Raw genomic sequence first — 21,809 nt, 5'->3', positions numbered from 1 at the left:
GTCTCTGTGTTTGTGCGTGGGTGTGTATTTGCGCGTCTGTCGGTGTGTGTGTGCAGGGGCGGACGAGGGGGGGGGGTTCTGGGGTTTCTGGAACCCCCCCCCTCCCCCAGCCAAAAAATAAAAAAAAATTTGGTGGTTTTTTTTGGTTGAGTTTCAATTTTTGGGGTATTAATCAGTGACAAAATCTGCTGCCTGAAACTGGTAATGATCATCCTCAGAATGCACCAGATTGCACCATTTTGCATCCTTTTTTTCAAAATGTTCCGGGGGGGGGCATGCCCCCGGACCCCCCTAGCAAGCTAGGCGCTTCGCGCGTCGGCTCGGCGCTTCGCGCCTTCACACCCATAATTTATCTTCACAATATACTTTTGGAACCCCCCCCCCCCCCCCCCCCCCATAAAATGAACTGATCCGCCCCTGGTGTCGGTGTGTAAGTGTGTGTGTCAGTGTGTATGTGTGTGTGTGTGTGTGTGTTTATCCAGGAAAGCTCTTGCCTCATCTAACCCCTTATCTGAATTGACTTTCATCAGCGAATGGGCTAAACTCCAGAAACAAAAAAAAGCGTTTTTGAGCGCCTATGTTATACTTTTCTTTGCCGTGCATGCTCGGTTGATTTCGTGACGCTGGAACGCCGAAGAAGAAGAAGAAGAAGAAGATTTCGTGACGTCAAAACAAAACCAAAGTGCAACACATGACGCGGTAGAAGCACTGAGTTACATCACAGGTAGTCATATATAATTATATGCTAAAGCCTTCCGTGGCTGCAAGGCTTTCAATGATTACAGTTACACATTTTTAACTCATAAAACGCACCCCGACGAGAGCGTACGTGTGCACTCGTAAACAGCACAGGTTTCCAGGTCAAACGAAGGGAGAGACGCCTAACATTGAATTCAGTATACTGCGAGATTGTGTAGTGTTGCAAACACGAGCCTGACCCCGGGTATAATCGACAAACAGGTCAACAGTCGACTGCTGAGAGGTCTCAGTTTCCACCCGACAGTACAAAAGTCGTGCACCACTGAGTCTCGCTGAAAAATGTCGAACACTGTTGCGAATTTGGACGAGTATGCTCTGCCAGCATTCGTTACATTTGCTTCTTTAGTACAGCAAGGTAAGTTATTTTTGTATAATATCTGTGTATTCTACGTCAGTCGAGGTTCCGGCTTAGCTGATATATTTCACAGCTGTCCTATCAGTAGCCTACTGTCAAGCAAGTCGAAGATGATTCAGCATTTCAAGATTTACCAGTCTGAAAGCAAAGGTTAACCGAATCGAGTCAGTGATTCACTTGTAATGAGAAATTTCACTACTGCCAGCTGTTTCTATGAAAAACTTAAACAGCTAGGTTAATTACACGTAACGTAATATTACACAACCACTTTGTGCATTTCCTTGTACATGGACCATGTGTGTTTCTAAAGTGTCAGACAAGCCGCTATGTGAGTCATGACTGTGTTCTCAGTACATCGTATCCGACGCGGAAACAGATACGATACAAACGAAAGGAGCTGAGCGCAGTTCTAACAACAATTAACATTCAGGACCCAAATATAGATAGCTCTTTGAACTCTCGGGTTTAATTAGTAGTCTGATTAAAACATTACATTTTTTGCAAGAGCGGGTCAGTCAATAGGTATAGGTGTGTGTGTGTGTTTGTGCAGTTTGTGTGTGTCACGTGTGGGGGGTGTGTGTGTGTGTGCGTGCGTATGTATGTGCGTGTGCGTGCGTGCGTGCGTGCGCCGTCAACGGTGCGTGCGTACGTGTGTGGTGTGTGTGTGTGTGTGTGTCAATGCGTGCGTGTATATATATATGTGTCCTCTTGTCAGTTTTGGTCAGTACTCCAAGAAGAAAGATAACAAGTCGCGTAAGGCGAAATTACTACATTTAGTCAAGCTGTGGAACTCACAGAATGAAACTGAACGCACTGCATTTTTTCACAATGACCGTAGTCCGCCGCTTGTGCAAAACGGAGTGAAACTGACGAGCCTGTTCAGCGCGGTAGTGGTTTCGCTGTGCTGCATAGCATGCTTTTCTGTACCTCTCTTCGTTTTAACTTTCTGAGCGTGTTTTTAATCCAAACATATCGTATCTATATGTTTTTGGAATCAGGAACCGACAAGGAATAAGATGAAATTGTTTTTAAATCAATTTCGGAAATTTAATTTTGATCATAATTTTTAATTTTTAATTTTCAGAGCTTGTTTTTAATCCAAATATAACATATTTATATGTTTTTGGAATCAGGAAATGATGTAGGATAAGATGAACGTAAATTTGAATCGTTTTATATAAAAAAATTATTACAATTTTCAGATTTTTAATGACCAAAGTCATTAATTAATTTTTAAACCACCAAGCTGAAATGCAATACCGAAGTCCGGCCTTCGTCGAAGATTGCTTTACAAAAATTTCAATCAATTTGATTGAAAAATGAGGGTGTGAAAAAAAGCCGGATATGACGTCATCAAAAGTATTTATCGAAAAAATGAAAAGCATGTCCGGGGATATCATTCCCAGGAACTCTCATGTCAAATTTCATAAAGATCGGTCCAGTAGTTTGGTCTGAATCGCTGTACACACACACACACGCACAGACACCACGACCCTCGTCTCGATTCCCCCTCTATGTTAAAACATTTAGTCAAAATTTGACTAAATGTAAAAAGGAAAGGACCCTGGTATCAGCGTCTGAAACCCAAAAGCAGTGTATAGACAGTCTATCCTTTCAAATAGCAGACTGGATCGGCACAATTGTCTGTGTGTGTGTGTGTGTGTGTGTGTGTGTGTGTGTGTGTGTGTGTGTGTGTGTCGGTTTGTGTGTATGTCTGCCTGTCTGTCTGTTTGTGGTCTCAGTAGTGGCCTGCCGCGCCCGTCTGCCGTACGGTGTGTGTCTCTTCTTTACCGGTGTCACGAACTGAAAACTCTGCCTGAACAATCTTTCTCATTGCGGTCAATGCGCATGCACTAACATGGGGAGATTAATCAGCTCGTGAACAACCTAACCCTAATCCTAACCCTAACCCTAACCCATGGTTCGTTCGGTCAAAGGGTCGCATTTTTTAAGTCCAAGATTGGCGCATGCGCATTGACCGCAATGAGAAGGATTGTTCAGCAGAGGTTTCAGTTCGTGGTAGCCGTGTATCTGAAGGCTGACAGACATCTCTAACCTTGGTGACATGGCTTTCAGCACACAGAGGATGCCTGTACTACACTACATTTATATGACTTGATTAATGATTATACCGTATTGCATAGCTTTCTTTCTTTGCACTGGGTGTGGGAAATATTTGTAATGTGATTACTCGGCTGTGAAACCCAACTCCTGTGATATGAGAGGGTAAATTTACATAGTGCAATATCATATTTGCTTGTATCCCTTTTATGTTTTATGTTTTATGTGTGCCGTCCTATACAATTGTTGTTATAATCGTTTACAGGCAGACAGGGTGTGCCGAAGAAAAATTTCCATTTTTGAGTCACTTGAGAAAAAGTGACTCTATGTAATCGGTCAGTGTTAGTCTGTCCGGCCGGCCGTCCGGCCGGCCGTCCGTAGACACCACCTTAACGTTGGACTTTTCTCGGAAACTATCAAAGCGATCGGGCTCATATTTTGTTTAGTCGTGACCTCCAATGACCTCTACACTTTAACGATGGTTTCGTTGACCTTTGACCTTTTTCAAGGTCACAGGTCAGCGTCAAAGGAAAAATTAGACATTTTATATCTTTGACAAAGTTCATCGGATGTGATTGAAACTTTGTAGGATTATTCTTTACATCAAAGTATTTACATCTGTAGCCTTTTACGAACGTTATCAGAAAAACAAGGGAGATAACTAGCCTTTTCTGTTCGGCAACACACAACTTAACGTTGGGCTTTTCTCGGAAACTATAAAAGTGACCGGGCTCAAATTTTATGTGAACGTGACTCATTGTGTTGTGAATAGCAATTTCTTCCTGTCCATCTGATGCCTCATATAATATTCAGAACTGCGAAAGTGACTCGATCGAGCGTTTGCTCTTCTTGTTATGTAATATTTTAATGGACAATAAAGTGCTGTTATTGTTATTGTTATTGTGTGCATTTCAGCGCGGTTCGCCAAACGGGTGGGCCTGGCTCGTATGAAGTACAAGGTGCCGGTACCCGAGACCACAGGCGACCCTGCCTTCATCAGGACTTTCCGTGCTCAGTGAGTACAACAACAGCAGACAATTTATAATCTTTCTTTTTTTCTCTTTTTACATTTAGTCAAGTTTTGACTAAATGTTTTAACGTAGAGGGGGGAATCGAGACGAGGGTCGTGGTGTATGACTGTGTGTGTGTGTGTGTGTGTGTGTGTGTGTGTGTGTCTGTGTGTGTGTGTGTAGAGCGATTAAGAGAAAACTACTAGACCGATCTTCATGAAACTTGACATGAGAGATCCTGAGTATGGTATCTCCAGACGTTTTTTTCATTTTTTTGATAAATAGCTTTGATGACGTCATATCCGGCTTTTCATGAAAGTTGAGGCGGCACTGTCACGCTCTCATTTTTAAACCAAATTGGTTGAAATTTTGGTCAAGTAATCTTCGACGAAGCCCGGACTTTGGTATTGTATTTCGGCTTGGAGGCTTAAAAATAAATTAATGAGTTTGCTCATTAAAGTTGTCATTAAAATCGATTTTTCGCAAACAGACTTAAAATTGATTGCATCGTATTCTTCATCATATTCTGAATCTAAAAATATATACATATGTCATGTTTACTCTTAAAATGTGATCACAATTAACGAAAATTAATTAGTCTTACGATAAAAATTTAAGAAATCGATCCAAAAATGATGTCATCTTATTCTTTATCATTTCCTGATTCCAAAAACATATAGATATGATAGGTTGTATTCAAAACAAGCTCCGAAAGTTAACAAGAATACAGAAAAGCGCGCTTTCCTGCTTATCACAATACGCTACTGCGCTATTCTGGCGTGTTGATTTCACTACGTTTTGCACGTGGAAGGTGAGCGATTTCCTTCTCGCGGGGATTGACGAAGCTGTACTGTTGTGAAAAACTACAGTGCGTTCAGTTTCATTCCGTGAGTTCGACCGCTTGACTAAATGTTATGTAGTTAATTTCGCCTTACGCGACTTGTTTTTACATTTAGTCAAGTTTTGACTAAATGTTTTAACGTGTTTTAACGTAGAGGGGGGAATCGAGACGAGGGTGTGGTGTATGTGTGTGTGTGTGCGTGTGTGTGTGTAGAGCGATTGAGAGTAAACTGCTGGACCGATCTTTATGAAATTTGACATGAGAGTTCCTGGGTATGACAATGACATCCCCGGATGTTTTTTTCATTTTTTCGATAAATGTCTTTGATGACGTCATATCCGGCTTTTTGTAAAAGTTGAGGCGGCACTGTCACACCCTCATTTTTCAATCAAATTTATTGAAATTTTGGCAAAGCAATCTTCGACGAAGGCCGGGGTTTGGTATTGCATTTCAGCTTGGTGGCTTAAAAATTAATTAATGACTTTGGTCATCAAAAATCTGAAAATTGTAATTAAAATTATTTTTTTATAAAACGATCCAAATTTACGTTCATCTTATTCTTCATAATTTTCTGATTCCAAAAACATATAAATATGTTATATTCGGATTAAAAACAAGGTCTGATAATTAAACATATAAAAATTATTATCAAAATTAAATTTCCGAAATTGATTTAAAAACACTTTCATCTTATTCCTTGTCGGTTCCTGATTCCAAAAACATATAGATATGATATGTTTGGATTAAAAACACGCTCAGAAAGTTAAAACGAAGAGATGTACAGAAAAGCGTGCTATCCTTCTCAACGCAACTATTATCCCGCTCTTCTTGTCAATTTCACTGCATTTGTCACGAGCGGTGGACTGACGATGCTACGAGTATACGGTCTTGCTGAAAAATTGCATTGCGTTCAGTTTCATTCTGTGAGTTCGACAGCTTGACTAAATGTTGTATTTTCGCCTTACGCGACTTGTTTTACATTTAGTCAAGTTTTGACAAAATGTTTTAACATGGAGGGGGGAATCGAGACGAGGGTCGTGGTGTATGTGTGTGTGTGTCTGTGTGTGTGTGTGTGTGTGGTGTATGTGTGTCTGTGTGTGCGTGTGTCTGTCTGTCTGTGTGTGTGTGTGTGTGTGTAGAACGATTCAGAGTAAACTACTGGACCGATCTTTATGAAATTTGACATGAGAGTTCCTGGGTATGATATCCCCAGATGTTTTTTTTCATTTTTTGAATAAATGTCTTTGCTGACGTCATATCCGGCTTTTTGTAAAAGTTGAGGCGGCACTGTCACACCCTCATTTTTCAATCAAATTGATTGAAATTTTGGCAAAGCAATCTTCGACGAAGGCCGGACTTTGGTATTGCATTTCAGCTTGGAGGCTTAAAAATTAATTAATGACTTTGGTCATTAAAAATCTGAAAATTGTAATTACAATTTTTTTATAAAACGATCCAAAACTACATTTATCGTATTCTTCATAATTTTCTGATTCCAAAAACATATAAATATGTTATATTCGGATTGAAAACAAGCTCTGAAAATTAAAAATATAAAACTTATGATCAAAATAAAATTTCCGAAATCGATTTAAAAACAATTTCATCTTATTCCTTGTCCGTTCCTGATTCCAAAAACATATATATATGATATGTTTGAATTAAAAACACGTTCAGAGAGTTAACAAGAATAGATATATAGAAAAGCGTGCTATCCTCCTCAGCGCAACCGCTACCTCGCTTTTCTGGATTGTTAATTTCACTGCCTTTGCCACGAGCGGTGGACAGACGATGCTACGAGTGTACGGTCTTGCGAAAAAAATGCAATGCGTTCAGTTTCATTCTGTGAGTTCGACTGAGCTTGACTAAATGTTGTATTTTTGCCTTACGCGACTTGTTTAGATATTTGCCTTCATGCCTGCCTCACAAATACAGACACATCAGACCAAGACAAGTAAAGATGTAACACTAGAAGACCCCTATGCTGTTGTTCTAAACTTGGCCAAACAATTATTGCAACAAATTTCGCACCAGAATTAAAGCATTAATTCCAGTGTCATTTCATTAAAACTTTATATGTCAGTTGAGGCCGTTCACTTAACTATCAGGCCTGATTAATGAAAAGACACTGGAATGAATGCATTAATTTGGGTGCGAAAATTGTTGCAATAATGTTTTGGCCAAGTTCCGTATCAAATGTTGCCTAAAATTGATGTTCGCGATTGCTGAAAGAGCGTGGATAGTGGCGAAGGAAATTTTAGTTTGAGAAACATGATGTGCCTGTGCCTATAATCACCGTCATCCCGAATGAACATGATCATCGCATTTCTCATCTGCAGTACAGTGACTGTACTTCACACCGGGTTTCAGCGTGGTTTTCTTCGCAACATGTGTCAGTCTACGAATAAAATTACACTTTTTAATACATGTATATATACCTTCTTGGTTTTATCACAAGTTTCAACATCACACGTATTCTCGACGTGTTGTATTCTGCAACAATTACTGAATTATTTGATGCGAAGCCCACACAAAGAGCAATATGAAGAAAAGGCTGGCGGCCTCACTAGTCGAATGTGTTTGTGATTTCAGACAAAACAGTGTGGAGTTCTATCCTATAGCGGTGTCGTCTCTCTGGCTCTCGTCACTCTTCTTCCATCCAGGTTGGTATTACTATATACACTGAAAAAACTGAAGTTTTACGCCTTCACGGCAAACCACAGGCTTTGCCGCATGCGGGGGTAAAGGCCGACGGTTCGCTGCCGGCGGCAAGAGGAGGCCAGGGCTGAGTTGCACGAAGCCAAAGTGGGTGCCACTCAAAAGGGTCGTACGCAGCCGCGAGGTCTGATTGGTTGAAATTGAGATGTGTTGCCATTTCAACCAATCAGACCCCGCGGTTTGTTCCCACCCAAACGGATGGCACCCACTTTGGCTTCGTGCACCTTAGTCCTGGATTTGGCTATGGACCTGGCCGGCTGGGTTGTCTTGGGTCAGTGGCTGGGTTGTCTTGGGTCAGTGGCTGGGTTGTCTTGGGTCAGTGGCTGGGTTGTCTTGGGTCAGTGGCTGAGTTGTCTTGGGTCAGTGGCTGGGTTGTCTTAGGTCAGTGGCTGGGTTGTCTTGGGTCAGTGGCTGGGTTGTCTTGGGTCAGTGGCTGGGTTGTCTTGGGTCAGTGGCTGGGTTGTCTTAGGTCAGTGGCTGGGTTGTCTTGGGTCAGTGGCTGGGTTGTCTTGGGTCAGTGGCTGGGTTGTCTTGGGTCAGTGGCTGGGTTGTCTTGGGTCAGTGGCTGGGTTGTCTTGGGTCAGTGTCTTGGGTCAGTGCTGTGGATGGGCAGGCTGGGGGCTGTTTGGCCAATTGAGCACAGGGGCTTACTATTTATTTGGTATTTGGTATATCATAATATTTTCCCAGGGGAATTCCTTCATGGAAAGGTTAGTACAAACTTCTTTCCATACATTATTATATATATAATAATTATACTGTATTCAATTCAGTTTTTCTTGCTTCTTCTTCTTCTTGGCGTTCGCAGTTTTTCTTGCTAAATGTTTTGTCTCTGAGAGATGTTGAATGTCAGTAAATGTGAGGGGTGTTGCAGGTAGCTTTGTTTCCTCCTTGGGGATGAAGCTACCAGGGGAAGGGATTGTGTTGGAGGTGCGGGTAGAGGGGTAGCCCTCCCGGTGCTCCCCCTTGGACCTCCCTAGTCTAGGACCCTGGGTCTTCGCGAGGTGGCCATTGTGGCGTAATCCCTCCGGACTAGCATAACGTTTCCCTATCCCAAGACCGACCGTGCGTGGTCTATGACCACATCCTCTACGAGGTGACCCTATCAACTAGGCAGCGAAAGCCCCTAGGCGAAACACGGCGGATCTAGAGGAGAGAACCTCGATAAAAAATTTGAGCTGCCATGAAGACGGAGCATGTTGGCTGAGGACAGCGGGCAGACCTTCTGTGCCGACACCCATCTACAGGAGAAAACCAGGCATGCACGCATCAAACCCAACATGGCCATACAAACGGAACGGAGTAAATGTGAATCCTTGACTAATTACAGGAAAAGATCTACCTTTGGGTGTTGTTGTTTTTTTTCAAATACAGTTGTCGCAGTTGTGTCTTGCCTCATAAATATGAGTTGCACACACGTCTACCGCGATGTAAAGTCAAATTCAAAGAAAACTCCAACATTTGCATAACCTCGGTGCGTTGTATTCCCATCAAACAGCGGGAATGCATGATTCGTAAACATAAGTTTGTCAAAGTTGTTATGTCTTAAAGGCTCCGATAAGAAGGTAAAGGGTTGGCTTGTTTATTCTTGTTTCGCTTTGAGCGCAAGAAAAAGAAAATGTGCGTGCTATGAGAGCGTGATACAGCCCTCCCCCTTTCCCTAGTTTGCCTTTCCCCAATCATCAAATACCCACACCGTGAAACGCCCATACCCGGTGAAGTATCCCGTTTAGTCCGCCCTCTAAAAAGGGCCTCCAGGGGACTTTTCAGAGCTAAAAAGGTCCGCCTTTACCGATCAAGCCTCGTTTTCGATTGACCCCCTACAGCAATTTTGGCCCCCCCCCCCCCCCCCTCGCATCCCAGATGGTTTACCCTTTAAAAAGGTCCTCCCCGTCCCCTTTTTGGCTGCGGCTCCGCAGACCTACATCTTACTTTGGGTGTTTTATGTATTTTTTTCCCACTTTCATCTCCCACTTTCAACTTGTCAACATAAGTTTTATCGCGTTTGTAGTTTGCAATTTCAGCAAACAAGCTGTCGTCCATCTTGAATCAATTTTAAGTTTAGAACAAAGTGACGTCACTATCCGATGTCACAAAGGCGTTGCGAAGCGGTCGAAGTCATGGACATGGTCCCCGAGTATAGATCTATGGGTCGAAGTTCATGTAATTGTTTCTTGACTCAATTTTCTCTCAGTGGACATCTGGGCCACGTGATGATACGTAGAGGTTACATGCCGAGTCTCAGTGATTATTAAAAATAATGGTCGAAGTTAGCGGATCATGAAAAATGCGAGCTTTAGCGAGCTTTTTCATGACCGCGAACTGAGACCATTATTTTTTTATAATCACTGAGACGAGGTGTGTAACCTCTTCATTCCTCCTTTCTTCAGTTATTCAAAGAAAAGAGGAGGGTTTTTTTGCGAAAGTTTGATCGAATCCTATTCACTCAACCAGTCAACCTGCGCAGGCGATCGATTAACTTGATGCGCGGTTGTATAGTTCCGTGCAAATCATTCCATTCTGTTAACACTTCTTGTCAGTTTTCTTATTTTGGACTAAAAATCAAGTACACAGATATGCTGTTATTCTGCTGTGGCGGCAAAGGCAGATATTGTGTGTTCTGTATATGCTTTGGTATCGCTTTGGATAATGTTCTTTCGTCAAATGGGACTAGCAGACGAACTTTTGCACCCGTGTTCCAACGTTAAAAACTGTATGAAGTTCAGTTTTCTGGGGAAAATAGTGTATGAAACCGCTTTATGTTGTTTAAATTGATGAGATGTGTGCATTTGGTTGCGTGTGATCTGTTTATTAAATGAAATATTGTTGAAAACTGACCGTCGGATTGCAGTCTGTTGTCGAAGAAACTGAGTGAAAAGAAATTTGAAAGGGGAACTACTCTTGTCGCTAGACAAAGTATGAGAGTGACTTGCCTTGGGAATTTGCTTGTGATGAACGCCTGTGCACAGCAGATCTTGATTCAGAAAACAACCAAACTCATGGATTTTATATGGAGATTCATGTGTTCAAGCCTGTAGTTGTTAATTTAAATGTGGTATGTTTGTATTGTTTGCTCCAGAGATGTATACTTTGTACATTAGAGCGTTCGGAACTTTTCAGTCGCAAAAGTAGTACCGACGCAGAACAGCTTCTCAACCCATTGCGCTATCGAGGATTCAGGCTGTTGCTGGGTCGTTATTTGTTTGGTTGCTGGGTGTTTATCGAAAAATAACTAGCTCTACAAGTTTACAGAGGTAAAGAAGCAGAGGGGGGAATAAAGTGTAATAACCAGCCCGAAATTGGCCTTTTCGGGGGGGGGGGGGGGGGACTATCTGGGATGCGAGGGGGGGGGGGGGACAAATTTGCTGTAGGGGGGCCCAATCAAAAACAAGGCTTGATCGGTAAAGGCGGACCTTTTTAGAGCTGAAAAAGTCACCCGTGGGCCCTATTTAACTCTGGAAAGTCTCTCGGAGGCCCTTTTCAGAGGGGGGACTAAACTGACGGGATACTACACTGGCATTGGAGTGCACCCGGCCTGCGCCCGTTTACACACACACACCGTGGCACACACACACACACACACACACACACACACACACACACACACACACCGTCGTGGCACACACACACACACACACACACACACACCGTGGCACACACACACACACACACACACACACTGTGACACACACACACACACACACCGTGGCACACACACACACACCCTCAAACACACACACATGCACACACACACACCGTGGCACACACACACAAACACACACACACACCCTCAAACACACACACACACACACACACACACACACATACTGACACACACACACACACTGACACACACACACACCCACCACAAAGAAAAACTATAAGGCAACAGACTCCTCATATCCATCGGTCATGTTGATCGGACACCTGTCCCGGTCAGTGACCGAATGCGGAGGAGGGAATAAAGTGTAATAACCAGCCCGAAATTGGCCTTTTCGGGGGGGGGGGGGGGGGAGACTATCTGGGATGCGAGGGGGGGGGGGGGGGGAATTTGCTGTAGGGGGGCCAATCAAAAACAAGGCTTGATCGGTAAAGGCGGACCTTTTTAGAGCTGAAAAAGTCCCCCGTGGGCCCTATTTAACTCTGGAAAGTCTCTCGGAGGCCCTTTTCAGAGGGGGGACTAAATGGGATACTACACTGACTGGCATTGGAGTGCACCTGCGCCCGTTTACACACACACACGCACACACACACACACCGTGGCACACACACACACACCGTGGCACACACACACAAACACACACACACACCCTCAAACACACACACACACACAAAAACACACACACACATACTGACACACACACACACTGACACACACACACACACACCCACCACAAAGAAAAACTATAAGGCAACTGACTCCTCATATCCACTCCTTCAAATGGCAGAAATGGAAATCGGTCGATCAATGTCATTTCCATCGGTCATGTTGATCGGACACCTGTCCCGGTCAGTGACCGAATGCGTTTGTTTTGACAGTGCATTACAGACGTATTTGCCACACAATTAGTGCTATTCCAAATATGGGTTCATGGTCTTTCCACTGATGGCCCGGCAGTCCTACCCTCACTGAAGATGACTCTCTCTCTCTCTCTCTCTCTCTCTCTCTCTCTCTCTCTCTCTCTCTCTCTCTCTTTCTCTCCGACTTAACTTGCATATATTGCTTCTGTCAATAGATGAATTCAGAAAAATAACTCTCCGTCTGGTTTGTATGGGTTGTGAAGGATTGAATGCCCTTGCTTTTTACCGGTACTCGGACAAACATTCGAGGGGCCAATCACTAGCGAGGCGGGTGTGTATCTGTATCAGATTCATTCTGTAGGGTCGCTAGCATCCAGATTGCTGGCTTTGGCGCGACGGGTGGTTGTGCGCAGCGACGTCGTCTAGCGGCGGCTGGTGGTCAGCGCCGACTTGAATGCCTCAGTAGAGTCTGAGTGGACAACTATGTTGTCCAGGTGATTCCACTCTATTGTGGATCGTGGGTAAAACGACTGTCGGAAACATGTGGCCCGGACAGGAGCACTGTAAAATAAGTCAGTCCGTAGTTTGTCAGAGGAAAAGCCGGCAAGGGCATTCACTCTTTCACAACCCATACCAACCCGACGGAGTTATTTCCGAAAATCGTCTAGCCTGTTCCCACAACTTGTGCGTTTTATCTCCACAGTTCCATCCGCCATTGCTGGGGCCATCTACATCTATGGCCGACAAAAATACTTTGACGGTTATGCACAGGACAGCGAAAAAAGGTAAGTGTGAGTGCGCGTAGTGTGCTCTGAACTTATAGCTGCTCCAAAAAAATAGACTGCTAACGTTCCAAAATTCTAAATAAACAAGAGGCGAAGCCTTCAAGGCTCACGTAAGAAATCGACAAACAGTAACACAAACTCAATCACTCCGTCACACATACACACACACACACAGTAAGCATTGGTGACACTGTGCAAGAAAGAGAGACACTAGATCTAGATCTGTCTGTCTGCATGTAGCCTACTTAGAGGGCCCCAAAGGGTTTAAAACCGTGATCGTGATTGGCGTTTTTTGACCTTTCTGTGACCGTGATTGCCGAAATTTCAATTTCTGTGATCGTGATGGGACTTTGCCCGTGATCCGTGATGACAAAAAAATCAAGTCTCGTGATCGTGATCGTCATTTGTTTTCGTGATCGTGATGGGCATTATTGCAAAGCATTTTATTTTCAACGTACATTTTTCACAGCTGTATTACACTCTATGATCCTCTAGTCTATTCGGTAAGGAGCCAACCCCGATTGAAGGGAAGCAACAACACATTCAGAAATATGATTTTGAGAGCGATTGCTTCCCTTTAAAAGAACCAATTACACACTGACAAAAAGAGATCCAATCAGAAGGCAAATTGCAAAAGTCTGCCAAACTTCATCCAATGGAAGGGCTTCGTGCAAAAGTTTTGAGTGCAATTCGAATTCGAAGATCAAAAATGGCGTGCAGCGGTACTGTCATCGAACTTCTGTTATATTTTGTGGATTCAAGCCAGACCAAAGCAGGCGGCGAGATTGCCTTCCTTGGTGGAAAGGTCAGGCTACGGGTCGGTCTTTCTGAAGACGAAATATCAAGGTATGTTGATCTATGTTGCTCTATGACTGTTCTGAATGTAGGCAAAGATCTTGAAATTTGTTCAAGATCTTTGAGTTTGAGTGAGATCATTGACATTGTCGACATTGCCACGTCCGGCTGTCACTCGCTCAGTGTGACCTCGACTGGCTCGAGATCGAGTCTGCGTTTAGCCAAAACCGAAACTAGAAATGTGTTTTTCATCCCAGCAACGTGGACACGCTTGGCATAAATTCTAATGGGGCGGGGATATAGCTCAGTTGGTAGCGCGCTGGATTTGTATTCAGTTGGACGCTGTCAGCGTGAGTTCGATCCCAGGTTCGGCGGAAATTTATTTCAGAGTCAACTTTGTGTGCAGACTCTCTTCGGTGTCCGAACTCCCCCCCGTGTACACTACATTGGGTGTGCACGTTAAAGATCCCACGATTGACAAAAGGGTCTTTCCTGGCAAAATTGCTTTGGCACAGTTAATAATTGTCTACCTATACCCGTGTGACTTGGAATAATAGGCCGTGAAAGGTAAATATGCGCCGAAATGGCTGCAATTACTGGCCGTATAAAATTTCATCTCACACGGCATCACTGCTGAGCGCCTAGAACTGTACCCACGGAATATGCGCGATATAAGCCTCATTGATTGATTGATTGATTGATAATTGTCGCTTCTTTGCATTAAGCTTGGATTTATTTTAGCGCCTGTAAACTTTAATATCAGAAACAATGGCGGGGAGACGCGCCAGTTTGGGTCACTTGATCCTCATGTCAAAGACGATCAAAGTCATGTTCGTTGGGGATTTTGTCAGGCATGCTACTTTTCCGGTAATTGCCGGAAATCCGATAAAGCCGTTTTCAAAATCCGGTAAAGTCAAATTTTTTGCGGTGAAGTTGAAAAATTTCCGCAAAAACGATCCGTGTGAATATCGCGCAACGCGACCGGGCGCCGGTCTCAATGAAGCCAGCGCACAGTAATGTTGTTTTCACCAGTTTGGAGGTGTGTTGAATGGTGATGGGGGGAGGCTAAAATGGGATTTTTAACAAGATCACAACACTATTACAACCCCTAAAATGATGCCCAGAATGCACCAGATTGCACAGATTTTAACCGTTTTTTGAAAAAAATTCCGGGGGGGCATGCCCCCCCCCCCCCCCCCCCCACCCTAGTTGGCTCGCCTGCGAAGCAGGCTCAGGCTTGTGGCTTCGCTACTGGTACTGCGCGCTTCTTTCAGGTAAAACCGTTTTTGGCCTGTAGCATTCCTGTTTTTTATTCAAGGCCATGGAACCAGGCGATGGTGTACCTCAAATTGTACGGCAAAGTTGAAAATAAAGAACCCATCACACATACATGTACTTTAATTTCAATCCACCCAATAGTTTTTGAGAAAATGGGTTTACAAGATTTAGCTCTGGAAATGTGAAATTGTGCAAGTATATATTCATGTGTGTGAGTGAGGTTGTGGGGGTTGAATGTGTATGAGTGTAGAGAGAGAGAGAGAGAGAGAGAGAGAGAGGGAGAGAGAGAGAGAGAGAGAGAGAGAGAGAGAGAGAGAGAGAGAGAACGAGAGAGAGAGAGAGAGAGAGGGAGAGAAAAAAAACCCAATGAAAACAACATTCTTGTTACTGATTACAAATCATGATATGTATTTCTATGTGTGTATGAAAGAGAATTCAAAAAATAATTATAAAAAAGTGCAACAGTTGTCACTTTGTGTTGAATAAACAATAGATCCAGAGGAGCGAATTACTGTGTGGTTGTGTTTACTTTGACACGTGCTTTCTGTACATGCAACTTTTACCGTGACCGTGATTTGCCACTGGTGTTCGTGATCGTGAAAACAAAAATCAAGGTAACTGTGATCGTGAAAGCGAAAATTTCCCTTCCCGTGATCGTGATGATACCCCCCCTTTGGGGCCCTCTACTTACAGACACGACTGCCAAATAGTCTCGGCCCGCTCAAAATAACAATGACCGAGACATTCCTTCGCGTGACGTCTAACCCTCTTACGCCATACGTGACGTCTTCAAATGACGAAATGTTAAAGTTTCTACCACAGACATACACACGCACGCACGCACATACGCACATACGCACGCACGCACAGACAGACAAAGTTACGATCGCATAGGCTACACTTCGTGAGCCAAAAATCAAAAATGGATGTTGTTGGAACGTTCAACTATGATTATTGACAAAACAAAACGTTACGTTCACAGATATGATCGACCCAGCCGGGTGTTTTAAATCATTTGTGTCTTCCCTGCAAGCGGCTGAACATTTTAGCAAGATGAGTGTTGTCTAATTAGTGTTTGTCTGTGCACTGAAAAGACCGCTGGGTCGATATATCTGTGAACGTAACGTATTCTTTGTCAATAACTTAACGTCCCAACTGTGACAACATACCTTTTTTGTTTGTTGATTTTTCAGTATAGCTGCTCCTCTAAGAAAAGAGGGCCCCAAAGGGGGGGTATCATCACGATCACGGGAAGGGAAATTTTAGCTTTCACGATCACAGTTACCTTGATTTTTGTTTTCACGATCACGAACACCAGTGGCAAATCACGGTCACCGTAAAAGTTGCATGTACAGAAAGCACGTGTCAAAGTAAACACAACCACACAGTAATTCGCTCCTCTGGATCTATTGTTTATTCAACTTAAAGTGAGAACTGTTGCACTTTTTTATTATTATTTTTTTAATTCTCTTTCATACACACATAGAAATACATATCATGATTTGTAATCAGTAAGAAGAATGTTGTTTTCATTGTTCTCTCTCTCTCTCTCTCTCTCTCTCTCTCTCTCTCTCTCTCTCTCTCTCTCTCTCTCTCTCTCTCTCTCTCCACTCATACACATTCAACTCCCACACCCTCACTCACACACATGAATATATACTTGCACAACTGATTTCACATTTCCAGAGCTAAATCTTGTAAACCCATTTTCTCAAAAACTATTGGGTGGATTGAAATTAAAGTACATGTATATATATGGGTGATGGGTTCTTTATTTTCAACTTTGCCATACAATTTGAGGTACACCATCGCCTGGTTTCAGGGCCTTGAAAAACAAACAGGAATGCTACAGGCCAAAAATGGTTTTACCTGAAAGAAGCGCGCAGTGCCAGTGGCGAAGCCACAGGCGAGCCAACTAGGGGGGTCCGGGGGCATGCCACCCCGGAATTTTTTTTTCAAAAAACGGTTAAAATCTGTGCAATCTGTGTGCATTCTGGGCATCATTTTCAGGGCTGTTAATAGTGTTGTGATCTTGTTAAAAAATCCCATTTTAGCCTCCCCCCACCACCATTCAACACACCTCCAAACTGGTGAAAACAACACTACTGTGCGCTGGCTTCATTGAGACCGTCGCCCGGTCGCGTTGCGCGATATTCACACGGATCGTTTTTGCGGAAATTTTTCAACTTCACCGGAATAAATTTGACTTTACCGGATTTTGAAAACGGCTTTATCGGATTTCCGGCAATTACCGGAAAAGTAGCATGCCTGACAAAATCCCCAACGAACATGACTTTGATCGTCTTTGACATGAGGATCAAGTGACCCAAACTGGCACGTCTCCCCGCCATTGTTTCTGAATTTAACCCATTGTTGATATTAAAGTTTACAGGCGCTAAAATAAATCCAAGTTTAATGGAAAGAAGCGACAATTAGAATCTATGCCAAGCGTGTCCACGTTGCTGGGGATGAAAAACACATTTCTAGTTTCGGTTTTGGCTACACGCAGACTCGATCTCGAGCCAGTCGAGGTCACACTGAGCGAGTGACAGCCGGACGTGGCAATGTCGACAATGTCAATGATCTCACTCAAACTCAAAGATCTTGAACAAATTTCAAGATCTTTGCCTACATTCAGAACAGTCATAGAGCAACATAGATCAACATACCTTGATATTTCGTCTTCGGAAAGACCGACCCGTAGCCTGACCTTTCCACCAAGGAAGGCATTCTCGCCGCCTGCTTTGGTCTGGATTGAATCCACAAAATATAACAGAAGTTCGATGACAGTACCGCTGCACGCCATTTTTGATCTTCGAATTCGAATTTGACTGAATGCACTCAAAACTTTTGCACGAAGCCCTTCCATTGGATAAAGTTTGGCACTTTTTTTGTGTGATTGGTTCTCTTAAAGGAAAACAATCGCTGTCAAAATCATATTTCTGAATGTGTTGTTGCTTCCCTTCAAACGGGATTGGCTCCTTGACGAATAGAGGATCATAGAGTGATACAGCTGTGAAAAATGTACGTTGAAAATAAAATGGTTTGCAATAATGCCCATCACGATCACGAAAACAAATGACGATCACGATCACGAGACTTGATTTTTTTGTCATCACGGATCACGGGCAAAGTCCCATCACGATCACAGAAATGGAAATTTCGGCAATCACGGTCACAGAAAGGTCAAAAAACGCCAATCACGATCACGATTTTAAACCCTTTGGGGCCCTCAGAAAAGACAGGGCATGGTACATGTACTTAATCCTTGTCACATTTGATGTCATTAAACGATGGGCGCAGTGGCGTGGTGGTAAGACGTCGGCCTCCTAATCGGGAGGTCGTGAGTTCGAATCCCGGTCGCTGCCGCCTGGTGGGTTAAGAGTGGAGATTTTTCCCATCTCCCAGGTCAACTTATGTGCAGACCTGCTAGTGACTTAACCCCCTTCGTGTGTACACGCAATCACAAGACCAAGTGCGCACGGCCGGAAAAGATCCTGTAAGGCCTAAAAAAAAAAATAGGTGTGGTTACGGTAACCCGACCTACCCTATTTTTAGGGGCCGATCCTATAACTTTTTATTACATTTGTCAAAAAAGAAAAAAAACAAAAAACAAACCAGTGCAAAAAACGCAATGAAAGCGAAAGCGCCCGAGTCGCACACTTATTTCCCTGTCAAGTAGGTTTAATTTGTACACATTAGAAAAAAAAGTTTTAAAAAAAAAAGTGATTGCCTACCTACCTACCCTATTTTTTTGGGCTATGTTACCGTAACCACACCTATTTTTTTTTTTGGCCTAATCCATGTCAGAGTTCGGTAGGTTATAGAAACACGAAAATACCCAGCATGCCTCCCCCAAAATCGGCGTATGCTGCCTGAATGGCGGGGTAAAAACGGTCATACACGTAAAAATCCACTCGTGCTAAAAACATGAGTGAACGTGGGAGTCTAAGCCCATGAACAAAGAAGAAGAAGATGTCATTAAACTAGAGGTATTTGTATGTTCATTTTGTGTGTGTGTGTGTGGGGGGGTATGTCTGTGTGTTCGTGTGTGTGTATATCTATGTGTGTGTGTGTGTGTGTGCCATACTCACACTTTTCTTGATTTGAGTCATTCTTTGCGGAAAAGAAAAAAGTCACATTTTGTATGTGTGTGTGTGTGTGGGTGTGTTTGCTATTGTACATCGCCGTGAGCTCTAGTAAGAAGGGGCGCTTCAAAAATGCTCATTCATAGTTGTAGTGTTCATTATTACATGTAGTATTATTCATGGTTATGATTATGATTATTATTATTTCCACAGACTGCCAGGCTTCAAGCTGAGTGTGAACGCACTGCTTGCCCTGTTAGCGATGAGTGGTGCTGGTGTGACCACAGCTCTGCTGCGTCGTTACGCCGACACTGACCTCGCTGCCATGGCAACCGACCTCATCAACAAGGTCGTCAGCAAACAGTAGTGACCTTGACCTGAATTTGTATCACCGACCTTGAGAAAAAGATGGCGGAAATGGGACTTTTTCAATTTGTGATGGCGTATTAACTAAAATTTTTCCAATTATCCACAGCTGCCTCCGACTGAGGACGTTAAAATCTGAATGTCGTTAGCTTTTTCACAATCATTTTTGAATTTTGTTTCATTCATGTATGTATATATGTATGAATCTGAAATAAATGAGGCAGAGCGAGATGTTATGATCTGAGAAACAAAGGGACGTAAGCGCTGTGAATACATAACTCTCACTTATTTTTGTTGCACATGCCATTTGTATACACGAGTTATGGCTGTCGACATCTTGATTTTAAAGATCGATTTTTCTTTTTTAGTTCAATATTGTGTCCTATGGTCCGACTGCCACGTAACTCGTCAGGACAGTACACACCGTCTGATCACTGCTTTGTTATTATCGCAGTAATCATCTGCAGGTATAAAGTGTACATTGTTTTGAAGGCTATGTTCTACGTGCTCTTCAGTTTCGGCCTGGAGTGTATGGGTGTTTGTGTGTGTGTGTGTGTGTGTGTGTGTGTGTGTGTGTGTGAGCGTGCGTGTGTGCGTATGTGTGTGTGTAACTAATAATAGTACAGGAAGGATAAAGGAGTAGATCGACCGGCGCTTTGATACAACTGAGTTCCTGTGGGTCAGTCTACAAAAAAATGGGCGGCACCCTCGCTCCCGATAATGTTTGAATGTTTGGTTGAGGTTACTTACTATCACCATGCCATGTCCCATGAGGAATGAGGACTGCTTTTTTCATTTTTTGTTTCCTTGCAAGAAATATTAAATGAGTTATTTTTGTCTTATTTTTATTTGCGTAGTTGCTTTAAATAATTATTACAACAACAAACAAACGCTGAGACATATTACAGAACTTTCTTTAACAGTATACATATTGGGGGTTTCTTGAAGGGGGGGGGGGGGGGGGGGACAGTCATGACGTAAAGATATTATTGTTGAAAGGAGATTGGTTGCTTGATGACCTTAGGAGATTGGTTGCTTGATAAGGTCATGTTTTGTGAATGGAGGGTTACATTAGGTACTGTGCGATGCCACCACTTGTAAATTTGCTGTGTGCAGGTAAATAATCTGCTTTGCGGGTGGGGCGGGGTGGGGTGGGGTTTTTTTTTTTTTTTTTTTTTTGGGGGGGGGGGGGGGGGGGGGATTTGTTTATGCAAGTGATAAAAAAATGACCGTTACATGAGGAAAAAGGTGTTTTTCAAGATAGATGGTACTGCTCTGTGCTCAACCAAACAAACAAAACATCAACAATGGGCCCCACAGTAAAAGACAAGAAGAGCAAATGCTCGTATGACTCGCCTTCGTCGTGCATAATATGAATCAGAAGCAAATCAACTGCTGCTCTAGCTCCATAGATGTTCAAGAATATGATAATTTCAAATTAAGTAGAAGTGCAAAAGTCGTGACCCCTGTAAAAGAAATCTGTGATCCGAAAACATGCCAGATAGCCAAGTCCAGTGTCTTAAATGGCCTAGAAAGTTTGAATGAAATGACACATACACACACCCTCTCGTCGCCAGTTTCCTGGAATAAATTGTCAAAATGTACAAATTCTACCACATTCCAGCATTACATCTCCGATCGCTCCAAAACATCTATTTTAAGTCTAATGTAAGACCAGAGAAGAAAATGAACCCGTTTTCTGAAAACAATTTTTTTTAACTTTAAATTAAAAAGAACGTTTGGTCCATCGCAGCAGCCGTTCCCTTCTCTAGACTGACGGACGCACGCACGCATGCACGCACTCAGACAGACGGACAGTAAATAGAGATGGATCATGGAGAACGGGAAATAACTGTACAAATGCAGCTGACCTCTTCTGTGGGATTTGTCTATCGTTACAGCTGTCACTCACTGGTGAATGTGGGACCCTGGGCATGAAGTCAATGTGTGTGTGTGTTTGTCACTGTGTGAATGTGTGTGCGTGCGTATGTGTGTGTGTCTGTCATGTTTCTCTGCGTGCTTGTGTGTATGGGAACAAGAGAAATTGACAGCACTTGGCACCCACTTACCACAGAAACAGACAACATTTTTCTCTTATTTTTTAATTACATACTGTATGTACAGAACAGTGTTAAACGGAGCTACCAAGCAATTAAGTGTTTGGACAACAAAACGGCACTAATGCATAATAAACTGACATGCATTTTAATATTCACCCAGTTAAGAAACTGG

The 21,809-nt window shown here is 43.1% G+C and overlaps 1 protein-coding gene across 1 annotated transcript; it reads left to right on the top strand.

Annotated features, from left to right (window-relative positions):
• The first annotated feature begins 729 nt into the window (after positions 1-729).
• Positions 730-20,068, top strand: LOC138978629 (microsomal glutathione S-transferase 2-like). The gene is made up of 5 exons (XM_070351394.1): positions 730-1,114; positions 4,091-4,190; positions 7,619-7,689; positions 12,969-13,050; positions 19,425-20,068. Exons 1-5 carry the CDS (start codon positions 1,039-1,041, stop codon positions 19,576-19,578), a joined length of 483 nt encoding a protein of 160 aa, XP_070207495.1. The 5' UTR covers positions 730-1,038; the 3' UTR covers positions 19,579-20,068.
• Positions 20,069-21,809: the final 1,741 nt, after the last annotated feature.

The sequence above is a fragment of the Littorina saxatilis genome, linkage group LG10, assembly GCF_037325665.1.
Source record: "Littorina saxatilis isolate snail1 linkage group LG10, US_GU_Lsax_2.0, whole genome shotgun sequence".
Lineage (NCBI taxonomy): Eukaryota > Metazoa > Mollusca > Gastropoda > Littorinimorpha > Littorinidae > Littorina > Littorina saxatilis.
Note: the sequence above shows the minus strand (reverse complement) of the source record. Positions and strands in the feature narration are given on the sequence as shown.